This window comes from Zootoca vivipara, chromosome 4 (genome assembly GCF_965207765.1).
Source record: "Zootoca vivipara chromosome 4, rZooViv2.hap1.1, whole genome shotgun sequence".
Lineage (NCBI taxonomy): Eukaryota > Metazoa > Chordata > Lepidosauria > Squamata > Lacertidae > Zootoca > Zootoca vivipara.
Window position 1 is genome coordinate 66,374,936 of NC_142587.1, and position 22,408 is coordinate 66,397,343.

The following is a 22,408-nucleotide window of genomic DNA, read 5'->3' on the forward strand; positions in this document are numbered from 1 at the left end:
AAGGAAATCATTCCTGAGGAAGCCAAATTTTGAATGCCCAATATAGGGCAATATACAGACAATAAACACAATTCCAAACTAAAGAGGTGTCCAAGATGGTTGTCCATATCCAAAAAACAAAACAAAACAGGTCAGAGCAGATAAAGTATCACAGCTACAATATCCACATAAACTGGAGAGGGAAAGCACTGCAAAACCCAGTTGTCTTTTAAAGCAACTTGATTATATAGCGCATAAGTTTTTTTTTTTAAGATACTCAGTGTGTTGCCACTGAAGCAGGTTTTTGAACAGCACTAATACTCTTCCATTCAAATATAGAAATGTAACTAGAAATAAATAAAAAAGCCAAAACACACAAGTCCAGGACTACCTGAATATGAATACTATTGAAAACTGAAAGTGTCATGGCCAGTAGTCATGATGGCTATATACCATGTCCAGAATCAAAGGCAACATGTTTCTGAATTACCAGCTGCTGAAAAACAACCTCTTGTGGACTCTTGCTATGTTCCTTGGTCATTATCTTCATTTTGACAGAAATCCACCAAATTAAATGTCATTTATGAGAACTTTCACTTTTAATATTGCAATGATAGGGAAAAAATATTTACTAATCTAGTAATGGTATCAAGCAGAATCCAACTAAATCACAGTTAAATTCCAAAATTTGTTAATGACTCCCATTTAATGTAAACTACTAAACACGGGTGCCAGGGTACACAGAAACAAACAAAAAAAGTTATATTGGACATGTAAGTGGTAAAAAGCAGGGAACCCAGGTATGACATTTGTGTAATGTGCTATGAGAGTTATTTCCATGCAAAGTAATATTTCATAATTTATACATCAACAGAAATCTGCTATTATAATTTGGATTATATTGGGACTGAATTTTGCTATTTTAGTATAGTCTAGAGCAGCTTTGACAGTGGGCAGAATACAAACCAAGCCTTCTGCAAAACGGTTCCTTCAAAGACCTCTGATCCAGAGTTCCCACTGGCAGAAGGAAAAGTAGGCAATTGTCACCAATCCCTTTTCCCATTGCAGCTACCTTACATTGGTAACTCCACAGTTGGGATTTCTGCAATGTACTCTATGTGGGACTACCCTAGAGGTTGATCTGGAAGGCTGGAGCAGAATGTGACAGCTAGGTTATTTGTGGGGGGGGGGGAACCATCACCAGCATATAAACACCTTGCTTGCGATATTTGCACTGGCTGCCAATTGCTGCCAAGTTCAAAGTGTTGGTATTGACATACAAGTCCCTATGCAGCTCAGGACCAGGTTACTTGAGAAACTGCCTCAGAGTTCCTCCTACAAGTTCCAAAGATTTCAGAAGCCTGCTCCACATTAACTCAGAGCAGCTCTTAATGTGAAACAGTATTCCTGTTGAGATATGACAGGTGGCCGCTATCTGCACTTACCAGAAACGGCAGAAGCCATTTTTCTCTCAGCTGGAGCTATGCTATGAGGGTCCACTTGTTAGGGTTTCAGTATTGTCTTAACTGTATTTTCTGTTTTTGTGTTTTTAACCATTTTAAATTATTCTGTGTAAACCACTGAGATGGTGGTTTAGAAGGCAATTAATAAGTGTAGATTAAGTAATACCTATGGCTCAACAAAAATCTGGATCCAAGTCAATAACCTCAAATGCATGCAAAGGTTAAACACATACTTTGGTGTCCAATACACTAAATGATAGTTTTAGGGTACAAGCACGTTTGTGTGAGATCAAATTCCACCCCCACCCCCAATTTGGCTATATTTGATTATGAAGGTTTTGTTTTTAACACTGAAATACCCCTGTTTTATGGATGAGAAGAGGTAACTACGTGAACCTGATCAACAAGTTGAAATGTAACTCACACACCATCATTCAATACTTTGAAACATACTATTCCACCCAGATTAATGTATCCAAAATATCTGTGGTTAGCAAAGTCTCTTGACATGTGACCTTTCATGAAATGAAAAAATTGCATATTGATTTATTCAAGAAAATATTTGTTTGGATCTTCTTTTGTATCTGAATGCTCTGTCTTTACATATACTATGTTGTGAATGAGGTTGGTTAAAGCTTCACCTCTCAAGGCACAGTGCAAATTGTCCTTACAGGCATTCAGTTAGCTAAAGAAACAGTGAGTCCTAAAAATTTTACCACAAATTTTGTAAAGAAATACATTTCAATAATCTTTCAGAAAAAGCAACTGTTTCATAAAGATAATTATATCTTCCTATATTGATTACAATATGGGTATATTCATTTAACCAGGTATGAAGTTATTTTGCCAAGTGCTTTTATTCCTAGGATTGACAATCTACTTTGAATCCTGTGGGACTCTAGAAAAGTTGGAACTGTACCTCTTTTTTAAAAAGCAACAACAAAGTAGCTCATTTTGTAGAGGAAACTGGTCTTTCAAGATATCAACCATACCAACATAATAACTATACTTCGAATAAAAAAATCATTTTATATTCCAGGTGAAGTTCAGCTGCCTTCAATAGCATATGTATCCAACACTGTACTTAAATGATTTTCACTTTGCCTGCATTCTTTATAGATATCATCTATGGGTCAGGTATTGAAGGGGAAAAAAGAAAGTTGCAGCATTTGAAAGAAGTTTAATTACTTGTGTTTGAAATATAAGACGCTTCCATGTTTTGTATGCCTTAACATTTTTACCAGGATATGGCCATGTTATCATCTTCTGTTACATTCACGGGTTCTCTTTCCAAAGTACTGTACAGTACAATATAAGCCAAATGCCAATGCTAAGAATAATCAACCTCTACAAACAGATCAACTTTTAATTGACTGGGTTTTATGCATACGGACATTTAATAGAATGACTCAAAATAGTTGTTATAATATAGACAGGCTTCCTTTGACTGTGCACATCTGAAAGAGGCATGTACCACTTGTGTTTCTCCCTAGTTCCCACTCAGTATGTTACTGCACTTTGAACTTACTTACACTGGAACTTCATGTAGGACCTTGTGGCTTCTAGATTACTGGTACTTTGGGGGCTTTAACACAGTTTTTCTGGACTCAAATTCTGCAGTTCCTACAGTCACTTAGATCTGACCCAAGTGTACTTTGACTGAGCAAGATAATGATTTTCTTTAGTAACTTCAGACTTCTTTATAATTAAGGCCAACAAGGGAAAGATAACTGATGCAGAATATTGTAGTGCTCCACCACATCACTCTTCACTGAGAAATCTTCTCACAACATTTGATCAGGCACCTGTGAATAAATATTACATTATTATGTTTACAGTATACACAATACAGTATTCTGTATTCTTGTTTCATACTGGAATTCAGCTACTTAACAAGTATGGAATACTGTCTTTTAAAAAACCACTCAAACTAACTTGCTTGCCTATATTATATTCTGGCAGCTATTGCCTATATTATATCTGGCAGCTTATATTCAATTGTTTCTTGCATCTATCTACCCTAACATTTTGGATTCATTTCTCCTTAAATGTACTGCACTCATTTTCCATATTTGTCTGGCACTTGCTTGTTTCCACTGTATCTTGTTTAATGCTTTTACACTATACACAGACCTAGTATTTCAAAACTTACTTTCATCATCTGAATCGAATCCAAAGAGTGTCCGACATTTCTTTTGTGCAAGGTGAAGCTCAAGTGCTTCTGAGTTACAGTAGGTGGTCAGGCATTTGCTGCATCTTAACCTTTCCGATTTGCTACTAGTTTTATCTTGTTCTGAATGGGTATCTACTTTGTCAGTCAAAGTTTTTCTACGTTTTGGCATGCTAATGTATCGCTCATCCAGGTAACTTGGCGGCAATGGTCTAACAAAAGGCTTTGTTGAAATTAAGCCATATGAAGTATTTTCTGTTATCAGATTTGGTTTTGAAGGCAACTGAGAGACTGTAGCAACACTGTTTGGTGGTGTATCAGGAGAGTTCTGTAAAACAGGCAGAACGGATCCATTTTCTGCCCTTGTTTTGTCAACCACACTTTCTGAATCAGTATCTAGGGATGCTGAAGAAGTCTGTTCCAGTTCACCATACCCATTGACTAGTTGGTCAGTAACATTACAGTTCTCTGAATTTGGCTCTACCGCAGGTATCTTTTGGTCTATCAAGTTCACCACTGTAGCAGTACCTTCACATGCATTTTCATTCCCATTCGGAATTACACTATTAATTTTCTTCTCACTCTGAATGTAAGTCTTTGGTTCTGTAGAATCTTTTCTTGCTTTCCATGTTGGAACTGGCAAGTCTATTGCAGTCTCCTTTTTACTATTACTACTTTCTTTTTCCTGGATGCTACACTGGGATTCCAAAGTAGTATCTGAAGAATTGATTTCATCAGTTTCTTCCAAAGGACCAGTTTTGTTGGAATAATGCTGAGCTTCATGCTCATACAGCAACGAAAGATCTTCAAAAAGCTTACCGCACTGTGCAAAGTTACACTGAGCTTTAAACTCACTGTGACTTTTTATATGCTCCGCAAGTTCTGTGGATAGCTTAAATCTCTGATTACAGTTAAAGTGTAAACAAAAATAAACATTTGGATAAACGTGCTGCTTTAGATGATCAATAAAATGTTGAGAATCAAAAAACTTTCTCTGACAGAAGCGACATTTTCCTTTATTAGACTTCATTATGTGTTCTTGCACCTTCAAATCAGAGGGGTGAGCTTTCCGGGCATGTTTATTCAGAAATCTTATCTTTTTAAAGACTCTAATACAGCCATTAGCAGGACACTTGAAGTTACCTGCTTGGTCCATAATATCAAAGTCATTCTGAGGGCATAACACCCCATTTACTTTATGAAGTATAGGCAACTCTTTATTTAGGTTGCTATCACTTTCTGGAAATCCTCCCATGGTTTCTGGTTCAGGAATATTATTTGAACTGCTATCACAACTACCATTTTCAATAATGGTGCCCTGGCAACTATCATGATTTTCAGTTATATCAAATGGGAGTTCAGAATTTTGCATCTCCTGATTTGTATCCGGTATGATGACAACCTCTACTTTGCTATCTATGCAGCTTTCCGACTTCCCATTTTCAGTTGTGACACCTGTATCGGCACATTTTATTTCATTTACATTAGGGGTTTCCTGATCATGACAAGTAACAGCAAGGTGACGCCTTGTCATTTTCTTGATGTGATTCTTTAAGTGCTTGAGCATTACTCCTTTTTGCCTGAATTTCCTGCGACACATTACACAGGAAAAACTGCCTTTTTTCTGATGAGCTTGTGCGTGCCTCACAATGTGACCACCAAGAAATTCCCTGTTACATAACACACAACGGTGCCTTGGAACATTGTGATCGACTTTAGATGAACCGAGAGTTATATGGTTTTTCTTGGAATTATCATGTGCTCCAGAAGGGTCATCATGCTCTAGTTCTGTATTGTTTACATCAGCTATACAGGCTTGATCACCACGCAATCCTCGACGTGTCTTCGAAACATGTGCAGAAGAATGTCCTGGCGTAGTTTTATTCAAATCAACTGATGCTTTCTCCTTTAGCAGTGCTAAACAGTTCTGCTTGATCATCAAGAAATTCCAGAACTCAGGATCAAAGAACAACCCCTTTTTCAAAATTGGAAGCAGCTCAAAACGCACACGATTCTGAACAGAACTGGTCTGATCATTGTATTCTTCATCCGCACATTTATACAGATGTTCAACTGTGCTATATGATTCCAAGGTGCGCTCAAGGAAAAAGACAGAAAGAGCACATATTCTGACAATCTCCAAGTCATTTGGCAAAAAGTGAGCAATGGTTTTATATATCAGACACTTCATTTTTGGATCATCACGGAGATCCAACTGGAGAGCACTCCCACATATCTCAACACAAATCTGCAGGCCTTCTTTGCCAACCTATGGAAAAGAAATGAGACAATATCAACTTATCAATGTTTTCAAAACCCAGAACACAAAGACATTCCATTTTACTGGGATCCTTCTACATCTCATAATAATCTACAGCTATTTACAGATTATAATATACTGAATGGAGCAGGCATGAACATCCCTGCCAAATATGCTGTTTAAAAAAAGCTTCTGTTTGGCTCCAAAATATTATGTTTGCCATGTTATGTTCTTAACCAACAGCTATCGTTTTCTATTATACCATGACTATTATACCAAGCCTTCAATAGGAGTAGTCTTACATCAGGGGAAGGGCCAATGAAGTTGTCTTCCTTGACATGAGCTAGACTGATGGCCTGAGGCTATAGCAGCCTCCTATATACTCGCACAACTGCTACAGATGTATAAAGGAGACCTCTGAAAGCACCAAGATGCACCTCTGTATGTTAGAAGGAAGTCATACTTCTGGTTGTACTTTCATGGTGATGTACAAATGAGGAAAGGGGATATTTCCCCTATGGGGCACACATAATCTTCAGATGCACATATAATTTATGCATCTTATTGAAGTATGCCTACATTATAGTGCAATGAAATGAGTAATAAAGTTATTGAATTAATACTTTATGGCATAAGTAACAATGGCAATATAGACAAGTTACACTGGGAAGGTTTTTTTTTAAAAAAAAATCCATTCATCTCAAATAAATTTACAGAATGCAAAAAACTAACATGCTAGATGCAATGAAAACAATCTTCAAAGTTTCTGTTTAAACACCACTTGATCTTATGTCCCTATAAAAAGTACTACAAGTTTCACTAGTGGCACTGTGTACATTTCTGCTGCAAACTAAAACCATGATTTCACAGTATGTTTCGGATCTTAACCAGGATTAAAATAGTGGTTAGCATTAATTATGATTAAGAGTTAAGTCTGCAGTGCTCCTATCTCTGATGCAGCATCTATAAACAATTTCTGACGTTCAAACTAAAAGTTCTATTATGCATCTGTGTACAATAATTATTCATAGCAGTGGTGGAATCTAGTATTTTTTTAAAAAAAAAAAGTTTACAAAAAAACCAGTAACTTACTTCATCCCTAATAACTTTCATGAAAGGGAATATAACTCTTATGTTTGTAGCTATCCTTAGGAGGTGGTAGCATTGCTCTACAAACACTTGTTTTGATGGATTAGATTTAAGCTGCAGTTTACTCCAAACAAAGATCAGCTCCCTATAAAACAGAAAGTGGTTTGTTAGCATGAAGCTCAAACAGCAATTCTGTAAGTGAAATATTTATAGAAGAGTAATTATGCTAAGAACACAGTAATTTACATATAACCCAGGATTCTAAACGCGCACACACGCACACAGAGAGAATCTGCAGTAAATCCCATGCTGTAAGGGTATCTTCAATAGCAATTCAGAAAAGTGAAAGCTTGACTATGTATTAGTTACAACTATAAGTTATACTTCTACTAGCTTTTAGTAGCAATATGAATCTACAACCTGCAGATATTATGTTACCATAACAAAATATTACCAGAGATAGAAAAAGTATTTACCATATGCAATACATCTCTCCTTTTTTGAGCTGTGGAATAAGGAATGATTCACAAAGGTACAAGGCCAAGGCAGTCTTCCCCTCCTTTGCAATGTTGCAGATGATTTCAGTGCCATTCTTGCAATCAGTCCTCAGCAAGTGCTATACAATCAAAATGAGATCCATTTGAGCAAGTCTAGTAACATTTATGTTCACCATTTAACAGTAATTGGAATCTTCAAACTGCCACTACTAGAGCGATTGCTGTCAAATATGAATGCCAATTTTATTTTCAGTTAGGTTTGGGAGTGTTACCTAGATTTTTTATTTTAGAATGGAAGTATATTAAGACAGTTTCTATACAACATATATTTGACCCTTGTAAGCAGCTAGTTTGGCAATTTGATTTCAGTAAAATGCATCCCAAAAAACACTCACTAACAATGTTAAAAGGGATTTTAAAAAAACTTCATAATATTAACACATACAGAAACTTGTGATGGAAGTTTAGCAGTAAACTATAACTTACTGAAACAAAAAATAAAAAAATTCCTTCCAGTAGCACCTTGGAGACCAACTAAGTTTGTCATAGGTATGAGCTTTCGTGTGCATGCACACTTCTTCAGATTACTTACTGTAAATTGATGTATTTTTATTCAACCCTATCTAAAACTATTGACTGTAACAGAGTAAAAATTGCTACCTTATTAATTTTGTAGCAGAGTGATTGAGAAAGATAGTATCAAGTATTACTTTAATTCCAGAAAAAATGACTAATTATGCATGCCATCTGTGTATAAGATGACTATTTAGATCATTGGAGACCATGTTTTAGAGTCATCACTGCCTGTGGCACACATTTTTTTCTGCATCAACATTGTTTCTGAACAAGGTCTAAACCACTGAGTCTCTTGAGCTTGCCGATTGGAAGGTTGGCAGTTTGAATCCGTGCGAGGGATGAACTCCTGTTGTTCTGTCCCAGCTTCTGCCAACCTAGCAGTTCAAAAACCTAGCAGTACGAGTAGATAAATAGGTACTACTGTGGTGGGAAGGTAAATGGAATTTCCATGCACTCTGGCACTCGCCATGGTGTCCAGTTGCACCAGAAACAGTTTAGTCATGCTGGCCACATGACCCACAAAGCTGTCTGCGGACAAATGCTGGCTTCCTCAGCCTGAAGTGAGATGAGGACTGCACCCCATAGTTGCATTTGACTGGACTTAACTGTCCAGGAGTCCTTTACCTTTAACCTTACATACAGCATTTCAATAACTCGCAAGCAAAAGAAGACACTAGCTTTCAGCAGCATGGTTGTCAGTGTTACAGGAAATTTAGTGCAACTGCTATGGGAATCAATTGAGAAGACTAACAATTAATACTGTTCCAGCCTAAAATATTTTAAAACTGTTTTATGTTTTAAATAACATTAATCAACACTACATATCGTTAAAATGCAATGCATTTTCTCTCAATCCCCCCACCACCACGAGAAAACATGGATCCCATCAAAAACTGTTTGCAATTTGGTCCTATCAATTTCACCTCTTCATTTACTTCTATATGGCTCCCATCACACAAACTATGGACATCCAGTTCAGGAGTACAGGTAGTTCAATGCTAGCATTAGGATGGAAACAGCTTCTATTGCTTTTCAGAAATTATCTTCTGTACAAAGTTTGATATTTAGTGCAGGAATTTGATTTTAAAACATCCTTGTTTTACCATTTGTCTACTTTGCTGTAATAGGAATTTTACAATTATCATCAAAACATTAAGCTATATTGTTAAGCACAAAAGTGTGTTGAACAGTACCTCCTGAAAAAGCTGGTCTTCCAGTGGTGACATATAAAGACACATGAAAAATGCTTGATGGAAGTAAAGGTCTTTACTAATATCTGGATGATTCATGCAAGATTTGATTAGAGCCATTGCCTCTGGGATGCGTTCACAAGCAATAAGGTATCTGGCACGCAATTCAAAGAACAGCGGGTTTTCAGAGCTTAAATATTTGTTAACTGGTAAAAACAAATGGGAAAAAACAGTTAGATTACAACAAAATTAAATTGCAACATAGGTTAAACAAAAAGTTCTATTTTATAAAGATGTAAGATGTTAAAGTTAACAAATTATGCTAGGTCAACCTCCCAACAAATTACTTTGAGTATTTATGAATTGCATATGTTGTTGTGCAAATCTGGTTATATTATACTGTATTTTTACCTCTACTTTATGTTCTAAGTATGTTTGAGGCCTTTTTTTTTCTGTAACAAACTAACAAATTTAATATTTTTTTTGTAAAATATCTAGATTAATCATAGAATGATGTCAGTTAGATGTCAGCTACTTTAGAATCAGTATAAAAATTCTTACATTAACAGGAAATAGCATATCACCTCCACTGCCACATGCCTCTTTCATATTAACTCAGCCCCAGTGACTGATTAATGGCAACTGTAAGCCTTTTACTGCAATATTCTTTATTACAATTGCATTCCAAACTCCTAAACAAGCAAATATTTCACAATTGACTGAGGGAAAGATTTGTATAGACAACTGGGGGAAACACATGGAGTTGTTCTTTGAACGCTTTGCTCATCAGGAGCAACACACAGAAATTGAAAGCTTCACATGTATAAGCGGCCAATAGGGCAAGACTAGTGTGCTCATATTAATGCAATTAATGCAACATTCTCTCATTGCGTCACAGGGTGAAGGCTGAGATGGCAGTGGCAATGCTGGGAGGCAAGCCCAAACTGCTCAGTGTTCTTGGTGAGTCAAGAGGCTACAAGAAAGACATCAAACACTTCATACACAGGCTATTTATTCCACCCAAGTTTCTTTTAATTTCCATGGCAATTCATTTTATTCTGTTATGTGATTTTATGGGGTGTTATTTTTTCTTTCTTTTCCATAACTGTCAGCTGCCCAGGGAATAATGATACAGCAGGGAGGAAGAGAAATTCCCTTTTGGAAAAAAATTTTAATGAAATTATAAATGTCAATTCTACCCCACTATCCCCAGTATAAAATGAGTGATAGACAACCTGCAAATGAAGTTACATAAAATTATGAGAAGATTACATGATTTAGGACATTTCTCTGTGGTACTATTTTGGTCTATTTATGGGGAAAAAGCTTAGTACCCAACTCCTGAGAAACTGGCTTTGCTTTAAGGACAGCTTGTAATACAGGATCTTCCCAAGGCCCTCCATCTCTGATAATTCGAGTCACCAACTCCAAGTTAACGCTTCCGTATCTGCTCAAGAGGTTCTGACATTCCTAAAATGGATACAAATATTTCTTTAATACGTCAAGTGGACTAAGCTTGCTTTGTCTTTTCATAAATATACTGCATAATTTAATATAATTCCATAAACACAGAGGGTAAAATACATTTAAAGCATTAATTCTCGTTTATCTTATGTTATGAGTTAAGGGCAACCTTTTCCATTGTTTACATTTGTATTTTCAAAGTTTAAAATAATTTTTTTAAAAAATGAAGATAACAGAGATATATTGACTAGGTGGGAGGGAAGTCAGAGTGTTGGCCAGTAATGTGCCCAGGTTACCCTTCTCAATGCCCCTTGACTAGCTCTCTCAAGCTTTCCTTCCCCAACACCCCCAGCAGCACACAAATATATCAGAGAGACTTCTGCAACATTCTCTCATTGCGTCACAGGGTAAAGGCTGAGATGGCAGTGGCAATGCTGGGAGGCAAGCCCAAACTGCTCAGTGTTCTTGGTGAGTCAAGAAGCTACAAGAAAGACATCAAACAATGGTATTGGCCTGGCAAAAAGCTGTGTGACTCTCAGGCTTACTTCCAATTGACAGCTCTCTGAAAGCACACTGTCATTTACCACTAAAAGTTGTTTTCTGCTTTCCCAGTGTGCACTGGAGGACAAGACACTGTAAATGTGGGATCCAAAGTCACATACTGAAAAAAGTTGGCCAGCCTTCTCCTAGGGAAGTTTAGCATAAAAAGCTAATCTTACTGATCTTAGCATAAAATATTTACCAGTGATCTCATTTCTCAGTTTTAAGGTTTTTCAAAGCAGGAGGCTACTTTTTGCTTACTGAATCTCTGTCACATACTCTGAAAACTGTAATAATAGCCTTTCCTCAAACGTATGAACAAACCTGGATTGAGCCCAGCATATCTTTTAAAGGATCTTCATAGAATTCATCCTTTCCAAAGAAGAGCAGCAATTCAAAAAAACTCCTAAAAAGCAAAGCAATTAGGAATCAAAAACGAGGCAAAAAATGAAGACATTTATTTCACAAGATTTAAGCGCAGAATTTTAAACTAAGCACCAATGTGACACTAGCCCCTGTGGGCTTTATATCAAACAAGCACCCTGAATTGCATCAGAACACATGAGGAAGCCACTTATGTATCACAAAGATGAAACTTGTGTGACTGAGATAAGAAGGAACTGGGAACCTGTGGCTGTCCAAAGGCTCCTGAATTCCAACTCCTGCCAGCAAGCATGTTCAGTGGTTGGGGATGACAATAACTGTAGTTCAGCAGCATCTGATCAGCCACAGAATCCCCATTCCTGCTATGAAGTCAGCATTAATTCTGACTACCCCTTCCCTCGTATTGCACATGGCTTGCCAGTCAGTATTAATTCAGTCCTATCAGTATTCAACTTGGCTACACAGTGGGCAATCCTCAAGACTGCAGAACCTAAGAGGAGAGAGCAAGTCAACTCCAGCTTCATGGATAATCTAACCTAATGATCCCAAATGCATGTGGTATTATGAGAAGCAACCCTTATAGGAATCTGCAAGGGAAGTTCCAAACACGTTTCATTATCCATTCTGGCCTTCCTGCCAAAAGTACAAGTAACTTCTTGAACAATTTTCCATGCCTCTGCTAAGGCACTTGTGACACCAACAGTACCTCAAACAAAAGTGCCGATTATTTTAGTCCACAGGCAAAATTTAAAAGCACAAATGAACACATCTGGAAGCCAAAATTCTTCCTCAAAACCATCATGCTAGAGATTTCCGTGTAAATGCCAGGGTTATCTCCACCCCTATGCTGCTTCAAAGTTGGGAGGAAGGCTTGCAGCTTGCCACATTCTTCAGAGAGCAGTGTCATACTTGCCGTGGTGAACAAAAGTACTGAAGCATCACTGTCAAAATACGGAAATCTAGCTAAGGTATAAAACACTTAGAGAAACTACATCAATATTGACCAACTACATATTTGAACTTTTTAATTTGCAGTGCCTAAGGATTCCAGCCAGCAACTAGCCAAGTGTCTCCTAGTCTTCACCAGCCAAGGAAAATCTCTCCCACACCCAGTACATACTCTGCACTGGCAGCTGATACTGGCTGATATGTATCAAAAAGAGACAAGATTGAGCTTTCAGTATTTCAAAACAGAGACTGCACAGGAACTTGTGACTCACAAGTCAAACTGAACACAACTATTATTTACAGAGGTGGCAGACGTGAGCCAGACAGGGGATTAAAAATAAAAAGTATTTCAACCTGATCACAGATTATTTTGATCATCATTTTAAAAGATGCTCAAAGCAGGTTTATCAAGTGCTTGAGCTTGTTTCCAATTTAAAATAAGCAAACATCATAATAGGGCATATTAACAATTAAGTTTCTTTTAAAAATATTTTCTATGAAATGTTGTTTCATGTCTTAAATTCACAAGGGGAAATCCCCCCCCGAATCTACCATAGAGCTGGATTAATTAACATGTGAAAAATGAGAACTATCACCCAACAATATATATAGGCCAATCCCAGCCTTACATGTGAACGAACACACAGGAGGATAGTTAGTTACAAACTACAACTTGTGAAATGGTTATGACAGCAATCATTGATTTTCACATAGTCGGGGGGGGGTGAGATGTTAATCTTCTTCACAACATTTAACTCAGAAAATAAACAAGAGTTGTCCTTGACTATGCATTTCTCAAGTGATGAATTATCCAAATTAGGGCAGAAATAGGAGAAACGAATATTTTGTTTTGACATGTTCTGCTGAAGTTGTTCCGTTTCTATTTTCCCAGGCATTTTTATTAACCAGTTGTACAGGTTTGCTGAGGCCTCAAACTATTGTTTATGATTTCATTATATGTTTTAGTTTATGATTTAGTTCAGCATTTTTACTTGTTCGCAACATTGGAATCTTACATGATGAAGAGTGAAATAATCATACTTACAAGGCTAAGCTACTCAGCACATACTGCACGTGCTCACAATCAGTTGGGAATGATACACAAGCAGATGTGAAACAACAGAGCGCTGTCTGAAGCACTTGAAGCTGTGGCAGAGGAACCTGCCATCTTCCAGCATAGTCTTCCACAACCTATTGGCAGGGGAAAAGGGAAAAAAAGAGTTCAAATTAAATCTGGTCAAAATCAGAACAAAGAGGAATTCTAACAAGTTGCAAAGCCATGAGGATCTCTTTTGTAATATTTGGCAAATGGGCAGTCCACTGTCAGGGTCAATAAAATTGCTACCAAAGATTACAACAATTTGAGACTGGACAGTAACTCTGATAAACAAGAACTAGATCTGGATGAAACTGAGGACTGCTAACACAGGCACAATATAAACAAGTGTGCCAACTTACACAGAAAAAACTACTAGGTGCTAGGGGCCAAACAACTATTTGTCCTGACTTTTTTTAAAAAAAACTTTTGGAATAATAATATAATAATAGTAATTTATTATTTGTACTCCGCCCATCCGGCTGGGTTTCCCCAGCAACTCTGGGCGGCTTCCAACAAAGATTAAAATACATTAAAATGTCACACATTTAAAACTTCCCTAAACAGAGCTGCTTTCAGATGTTTTCTAAGTGTCATGTAGTTGTTTATCTCTTTGACATCTGATGGGAAGGCATTCCACAGGGCGGGCACCACTACCGAGAAGGCCCTATGCCTGGTTCCCTGTAGCTTTGCTTCTCGCAGTGAAGGAACCACCAGAAGGCCCTCGGCACTGGACCTCAGTTTCCGGGCAGAACGATGAGGGTGGAGACGCTCCTTCAGGTATACTGGGCCGAGGCCGTTTCATTACCCATCTCAGTGATGGGCTGGAATTCTTCCCCTAAATAGCATTACTGTATTTATTTTTTAAATATGTGTTTGATATAAACACACCACCTCATTGCATCCATCCTCTCCATAACATTCAGAAAGAGCTAACAAGCAAGATATAGCAAAGAAAGGGAAAATAAAGGATAGTCTGCAGACAAAGCAAGCAAAAGAAGGAACGAAGAGTGAGAGGCAGACCACCACCCACCTAATGGATATGTGTGGGCTTCAATGCTGATCAAATATAATATTAACAAATTATCTTTTGAAAAATTGCACTTAAAAATCTCATTTTACCTGTCGGCACCAATAAAGCCAAATCTTAGGAAGGAATGCTTATTTGGGGCTCTTTGTTTTGAGCAAGCTGGTGTGTGCTCTTCCCAGGGAGAGGGAACGAAGGTGCTTGCAGGCATTTAGTAACAAGCAGTTTTCCACACATCTTCCAACAAGACTGATGAACAAATAAAGACAGGAGGGGCAGTTGGAGGGGCGATGAGAATGAATACTTGAAGGGTGGGCAATGGGGTGGTCTGCTAGAGATCATTGAAATGAAGTGACCATCATTGCATAAAGCAACTCCTCCCATTCAGTTTTTACTGCTTTAAATATTTTGCTACCAGGTCTAGTGACAAGGAGGGTGTTCAGCATTAAGTATGTATTGTGGTAGCTGCACAAGTTATTCAAATAATATTTAAAGCAGTATTTAAATGAATATGTGTGCCTTGCATTTGTAAAAACAATGGAATATGCAACATATTAACTACAGAGGGGGCAGAATCTGTTTGCCTGTAGATTATGAGGTTGAATCAACTGTGTTAATGTCTGCTGAAATTTTACCGGCATTGCTTTCCATAGGACAGGACCAATGGCATTAAAGGCTTGTTTTCTTGTTGCTGTCAAACAAGCTTTTGCCAACCAATGAAGCTTCACACAGTGAAGAGGTTGATTTATATCCCATTTCAATTTCTTCCCATAGGCTTTTTTGCTGGATACGATTAAATTGATCCAAATCCGTTAGTAAAAATTAAGCATATATGTTTTTAACATAGAGGGCAGGCATCAGATGCATTTTCTCCATAAACAACAATTCTGCAGTAATTTATAATTCTTTTTAACATGACCAGCAGCTGCAGCAGCTGTGATCTCAGTGTACGTTTCCGAGCACAATTCAAAGTGGTGATGCTGACCTTTAAAGCCTTAAACGCCTCGCCCCAGTATACCTGGATATTGAGGTCCAGCGCCGAGGGCCTTCTGGCGGTTCCCTCACTGTGAGAAGTGAGGTTACAGGGAACCAGGCAGTGGCACCCACCTTGTGGAACACCCTCCCATCTGATTTTTAGAAAACATCTGAAGGCAGCTGTGACGGATTGGCCTGGTGGGCAAAAGAACTCCAGGGTGCAGAGAGTTAAACCCCAACCTCCTGGATAAATGACGCATTCCATTCCTGAGGGGCGGGACTGCCAGGAGTTTAAAAGGAATGGGAGGCAGTTAATTTGGAGGAGAGGGTTGTGGGAGCGAGGGAGAGTGTGGGTAGGCGTAGGAGATCTTAAAGTGTTCTGAGGAGTGTAATTGAATTATATTATCTAGCCATTGTTAATTGAAACTAAGAATTTGATCTAAGAGCCTGTACACATGAAACCATTACGCGTTTTAAAAGACCTCTAGTTTGAATAAAGCTTTCTTAAATGTTATATTAGGAGTGGATGTTCCTAGTTATTCCAGCTGGGTGTCAGAGCTCACAGAAGTGGTGGCTCAATAGAGGTCAAAACTTACCTCGGGAATAGAGGCGACAGTTTGTGTCCTAGAGTTACACTGAGGAGGCTTAGGAGGATAACCTGGGGTGCTACAAAGTTGCCAGAGTGGAAAGGGCAAACTTCTGCAGTGGGGAATCAAACTGAGTGAGACCCTTTACTGTAGGCAGGAGGTTATTCCGTCAAACAGCCTAGAGTTTCTCATGATACCAGGCCACGTAAGCTGGAAGACTCTCTTTACTAAGAAACCCAAGTAACAGGGGTTTATTTTAAGGCGGCAGGAGAAGTGGGGGGTGGTGGTTTCACCCCTGGATTCCTGAGTCACATTTTTAGTAATAGAGAGGGAGGACATTTCGTCACATATTAAGAAAGATCCCTGAAAGTTTAGTGACAACGCCGGGACTGGGTTTGTCGCATATTAAACGGTGGCAAAGTCCTTTGGGTTTCGTCGCAGCAGCCCTGTTTAGGGAAGTTTTTAATGACATTTTAACCTTTTGTTGGAAGCCGCCCAGAGTAGCTGGGGAAACCCAGCCAGATGGGTGGGGTATAAATAATACATTAGTATTATTATTATTATTAATTATCATCATCATCATCATGAATGGTTGAAATGATACGTTACCCCCACTAATATCACTTAGGAATTGGGATAGAAGAGAGATGATTTCATGATAACAAGTAGCAAACCACCAGGTACAGTAGTACCTCCAGTTACGAACTGTAGGTCCGTTTGTAACCCAAAACCGTTCTTAACATGAGGTGCGCTTTTGCTAATGGCATCTCCTGCTGCTGCTGCTGCTGCATCGCCAGCGCGCGACTTCCACTCACATATGGGGGCAAAGTTCGCAACCAGGAGCATCTACTTCCAGGTTAGTGGAGCTCGTAACCCGAAGCATTAATAGAATCATAGAATCGTAGAGTTGAAAGAGACCACAAGGGCCATCCAGTCCAACCCCCTGCCAAGCAGGAAACACCATCAAAGCATTCTTGGCATATGCCTGTCAAGCCTCTGCTTAAAGACCTCCAAAGAAGGTAACAAATTCCACTGCCTCTGCTTAAAGACCTCCTTGGTAGCAAATTCCACTGCCGAACAGCTCTTACTGTCAGGAAGTTCTTCCTAATGTTTAGGTGGAATCTTCTTTCTTGTAGTTTGAATCCATTGCTCCGTGTCCGCTTCTCTGGAGCAGCAGAAAACAACCTTTCTCTCTCCTCTATATATGACATCCTTTCATATATTTGAACATGGCTATCATATCACCCCTTAACCTTCTCTTCTCCAGGCTAAACATACCCAGCTCCCTAAGCCGTTCCTCATAAGGCATAGTTTCCAGGCCTTTGACCATTTTGGTTGCCCTTCTCTGGACACGTTCCAGCTTGTCAGTATCCTTCTTGAACTGTGGTGCCCAGAACTGGACACAGTACTCCAGGTGAGGTCTGACCAGAGCAGAGTACAGTGGTACTATTACTTCCTTTGATCTAGATGCTATACTCCTGTTGATGCAGCGCAGAATTGCATTGGCTTTTTTTTAGCTGCTGCATCACACTGCTGACTCATGTCAAGTCTGTGGTCTACCAAGACTCCTAGGTCCTTTTCACATGTACTGCTCTCAAGCCAGGTGTCTCCCATCCTGTATTTGTGCCTTTCATTTTTTTTGCCCAAGTGTAGTACTTTACATTTCTCCTTGTTAAAATTCATCTTGTTTGCTTTGGCCCAGTTGTCTAATCTGTTAAGGTCATTTTGAAGTGTGATCCTGTCCTCTGGGGTATTAGCCACCCCTCCCAATTTGGTGTCATCTGCAAACTTGCTCAGGATGGCCTCAAGCCCATCATCCAGGTCATTGATAAAGATGTTGAATAAGACTGGGCCCAAGACAGAACCCTGTGGCACCCCACTAGTCACTACTCTCCAGGATGAGGAGGAGCCATTGATGAGCACCCTTTGGGTTTGGTCAGTCAGCCAGTTACAAATCCACTGAATGGTATCATTGTCTAGCCCGCATTTTACCAGCTTCAATAATATCATGGGGCACCTTGTCAAAGGCCTTGCTGAAATCAAGATAGGCTACATCCACAGCGTTCCCTTCATCTACCAGGCTTGTAATTCTGTCAAAAAATGAGATCAGATTAGTCTGACATGACTTTTTTTTCAGAAACCCATGCTGACTTTTAGTGATCACAGTGTTTCTTTCTAGGTGCTCACAGACCGTTTGCTTAATGATCTGCTCTAGAATCTTTCCTGGTACTGATGTCAGGCTGACTGGGTGGTAATTGTTTGGGTCCCCTCTTTTCCCCTTTTTGAAAATAGGGACAACATTTGCCCTCCTCCAGTCTGCTGGAACTTTGCCTGTTCTCCAGGAATTTTCAAAGATTATTGCCAGAGGTTCCGAAATCACCTCTGCCAGTTCTTTTAATACTATTGGATGTAATTCATCTGGCCCTGAGACTTGAATACATCTAAACTAGCCAAGTATTCTTGTACTACCTCCTTACTTATTCTGGGCTGTGTTTCCCCTGCTGAATGATCAGTTCCATATTCTTCAGGTCAGGCATTGTTTTCTTTTTTGGAGAAGACTGAGGCAAAGAAGGCGTTGAGGAGTTCTGCCCTTTCTCTATCCCCTGTTCGCATTTCACCATCTTCTCATCTAAGTGACCCCACTGTTTCCTTGTTCTTCCTTTTGCTACGGACATACCCATAAAAGCCCTTTTTGTTGCTTTTAACCTCTCCAGCAAGCCTGAGTTCATTCTATGCTTTAGCTTTTCTGACTTTGTCTCTACTTTGTCTCTGACTTTGAATTCCTCTCTGGTGATTTCCCCCTTTTTCCATGTTTTGTACATATCCCTTAGTAGGGAGGGTGTTACATAACATGAGGTTCCACCGTATAAGTCAGCTGGCATCAGATACATATATACATAATTTTATTTGTATGCTGCCTTTCCATAGTTAAAACCATGCTCACAATGGCTTACAACATAAATAACATAATTACATCAAAAAGTACACAATCAGATTAAACAATTTCCACATAAATCTAATATGATCTAAAACAAGGTACAAAAAATATATTGAAAACTGCAAGGAAATAATTTAGTAGAATAATATTAATCAGATTATGTTCATGTAAACTGAAATGCCCCAATACTAAAAACCAGCTCCGAACTTGGATCCAGACATGTGTTATGCATATCCTCTACCTACAAACATTACTGAGCAGGAGTGTTACTCAACATCAAATTGCAAAATCAATTTCAAAGTAAGGAACACCAGTTGCTTACACATAAGCTAGTCATGACAACTAAATCCTCCAGTCCCATATGATAAGGAATAGGAATTGTAGCCATGAAAAAGCACAACTTTCTTTAGCTCTGTTTCACTTTTCCTTTCTTGTAATAACATTGTCTCCTCCTTCCAGTTTAAGGCATCAATTTTCTTAAGGTGTTTTAAAAAACAAAGCTTGTCAATACACATATTAGACAGTCAGACTCACACAAGTTAATAGCCACACACTTTCCCACATCAAGCACACAGCAATGTATGTGTTATTGGAATTTATTAAAATTGTCATTTTATATCAACTACTTTACCCTGGGCATCCAATTGTGGAAATTTATAGTAACAATTCAGTAACTTTGTATAAGAGCCAAAGAAGCAGTGACAGTGGAAAGGCACAACACTGCCTGGTTAAAACAGAAAATGGAGGATATGAAGCCAATAAATAGAAAGGCAGGTTAAGCAGATTTCCATTCCAGCCCTAAACACACTGATTTGGAAGTCTAAATGTTTATCAATGAAGACTGTCTAAAACTACAAGTTTTACCATGCCAACCAGATTTTTCACCAACATAGCACTGTAAGTGTGGAATAGATGAACTCTCAGGGCATAGAATCTATGTGTTTGAGAGAATGGGGAATGAGAAACAAAGACTGGGCCCTACGTCAGTCTTCACAGTCCTAGTAAATCTAGTTTTTAAAAATCGAAAGCTACAAAGAAAGGATTACAGAAAGGATTCTTTAAAGGGTATCAGCACTCAAGATGTAGCTAGCTAGAAATTTGCAAGTTAGTTTCTATCAGCAGTCTTCCTCCAAAGCATAGCATTTTATACACTGCCTTTTTTCTGTCTGCATGCTATTAGGGAAGGGGAGAGAGAAACACCTAGCATATACAGTAGGCCTAGTCACAGTTGTGAGCTTCTGCCTGTTCTTGTCACTACACCACAATCAAAAGTGCCTTACACAGGTTACAAAGTTATGGTGTTTACAATAATCTACTAGTCAAGCATTTGATATACTATTTATATTAAATGCATGGTCAATGTGTAATCAAAGCCATATTCTGATTATCTTTGCATGAACAACCCAATACAGTATGAGCAGTGCAATCCTGTACATGTCTACTCTGAATTAAAACTCAATGAGTTCACTTACTTCCAGGTAAGTGGGTAGCAGGATTCCACCCCAAATTATTTAAATACAAAATAAGGATAGCAAAAATGCTTTTTTATTTGGCCACCAAGTCAATACATTGTCATCCAGTTTTGATTTGCTGTTGCCTTATATACAAGCAACCTACAAAAATGCAAACAATGTAGCAATGAGATTTAGCTGTCATTTATCATCTTTAGGCTGTTGAAACTGCTTTTAAAATGTTCCAAACCTGGTAAATAGTTGAACAGCAAGTGTTTCAAAATTAAGCAAATAATTTATTAGAACAATTGACTCCGGGGGGGGGGGGGAGCCCTGATTGATTCCAATGAGCATACACACCTGCAAGTACGGTAAGTTTTGCTAAATAGGGTGAACTTCACCTCAAGCACGCATAGCACAGGACGGTTAGTGTCATAAGATACCTTGTAGAAATAGCAGCCGAGCAATGTTTCAAATAATACGAACCAAGCAGTTGATTAATAAAACAAGACCACTCAACCAACCATGGTCCTCCTCTTCCTCCTCTTCCCCAGGGAACAAAAGCCTTCAGGGACAGCTACTCCTCCTAACAAACATCAGCAGCAACGCAAACTAGTTTGCCACCAGCCATTTTCCTCGGAGCGCATTTTTCTTTCTCCCCTGGCAAGGAAGCCCTATTATTATTATTTCTTTTTTTTAATTAAGTAAGTATGGACAAGTCAGGAAAGAGAACAAACCTATCTGTCTCCTCCTGCTCCTTTTTGCCTCACAACTCGCACCCCCTCCGCCCAGCCCTGACCTCACGGAGACCCCGCGCGCCACCCTGGCAACTAACTAACTGCCCGACCGGCGGGCGGAGGGGGAGAGGGAAGCTCCCTCCCTCCCCCCCCCCAGCACCCCCACCGCGACAGCGCCAGGAAAGGGGGGGGGGGATGAAAAGGTCAGGCCGAGCTCCACTGTTGACACCTCACACAAATCACTGCTCCCTCCCACAATAAAAGAGAGGGGGGCAGCAAACCACGAGCTCGTGAACCTCGCTATTCCTGAGGGGAGAAACTGACCCGCGGGGAGACGAGAGCAATTCTTCGCCCCACTGCTGGGCATAGGAGAGAGAATAAAGGAGCTTTCCCCGCGAACCCCCTCGCCCGGTCGTTGCCCGTGAGGGGGGAAAGGGGGCCCGGAGAACGGCGCCTGGCTTTGGCCGAGAAAGGGGCCCTCAACGTCGCCCCCTCCGGCGGTTGGTCCGCCCCCGCGAAGGGCCTCCAAGAGAACCACCCGCAGGGGACCTGGGGAGCTGCTTTTCCTTCCCGGCCGCCCCTGTCCTTCTGTCCGTCTCCCCAGCCCACCCCCACCCCGCAAGGTGTCAGCCTCCAGGGGGCGGGGCCAGCGCCTCACCTGGCAGAAGCGGTAGCAATAATACTGGCTGCTCAAGGCCGGGGACAAGCCAGTGGGAAGCCGCGGCCCGGCAATGGCCTCGAGTTCCTCGCCGAGCCTCTCTGACTCCTGATCGCTCTCGTCTTCCGCCATGCTGCTCCGGCCGCCCTGCGCGTACCGAGCTCAGCTCCCCTCCCCTGTGCTCCCGATCCGCCGGATAGCCCGCCCTCTGTCGCGGCATTCCTCAATTCCGGCACCACCCCCCATGGGCCGTCCTTACTGGCGAGCTCGCTTGTCAATCAGCCGCCACGGGCCGTTTAATTTCGGCACAGCTCCGGCTCTCCGGCTCTTGATTGGGAAACGCGCCTCCCTATCCGCGGCTGAACTCTCAGACCCACAT

General features: G+C 39.9%; 1 protein-coding gene across 4 annotated transcripts; it reads right to left on the bottom strand.

Annotated features, from left to right (window-relative positions):
• Positions 1-1,968: 1,968 nt before the first annotated feature.
• On the bottom strand, positions 1,969-22,209 carry ZNF654 (zinc finger protein 654). 4 transcript variants are annotated; one of them, XM_035115703.3, is made up of 9 exons: positions 22,030-22,209; positions 13,606-13,751; positions 11,553-11,634; positions 10,559-10,694; positions 9,228-9,430; positions 7,438-7,577; positions 6,965-7,106; positions 3,595-5,881; positions 1,969-3,247 (listed from the first exon to the last, which is right to left on the bottom strand). In XM_035115703.3, exons 1-9 carry the CDS (start codon positions 22,159-22,161, stop codon positions 3,240-3,242), a joined length of 3,276 nt encoding a protein of 1,091 aa, XP_034971594.1. In that variant the 5' UTR covers positions 22,162-22,209; the 3' UTR covers positions 1,969-3,239. The 4 variants fall into 4 exon arrangements, with proteins under 4 accessions (XP_034971594.1, XP_088524174.1, XP_088524173.1 ...); XM_088668048.1 differs by lacking the exon at positions 22,030-22,209 and adding an exon at positions 21,696-21,965; XM_088668047.1 differs by lacking the exon at positions 22,030-22,209 and adding an exon at positions 21,159-21,474.
• Between the last annotated feature and the right edge of the window lie 199 nt (positions 22,210-22,408).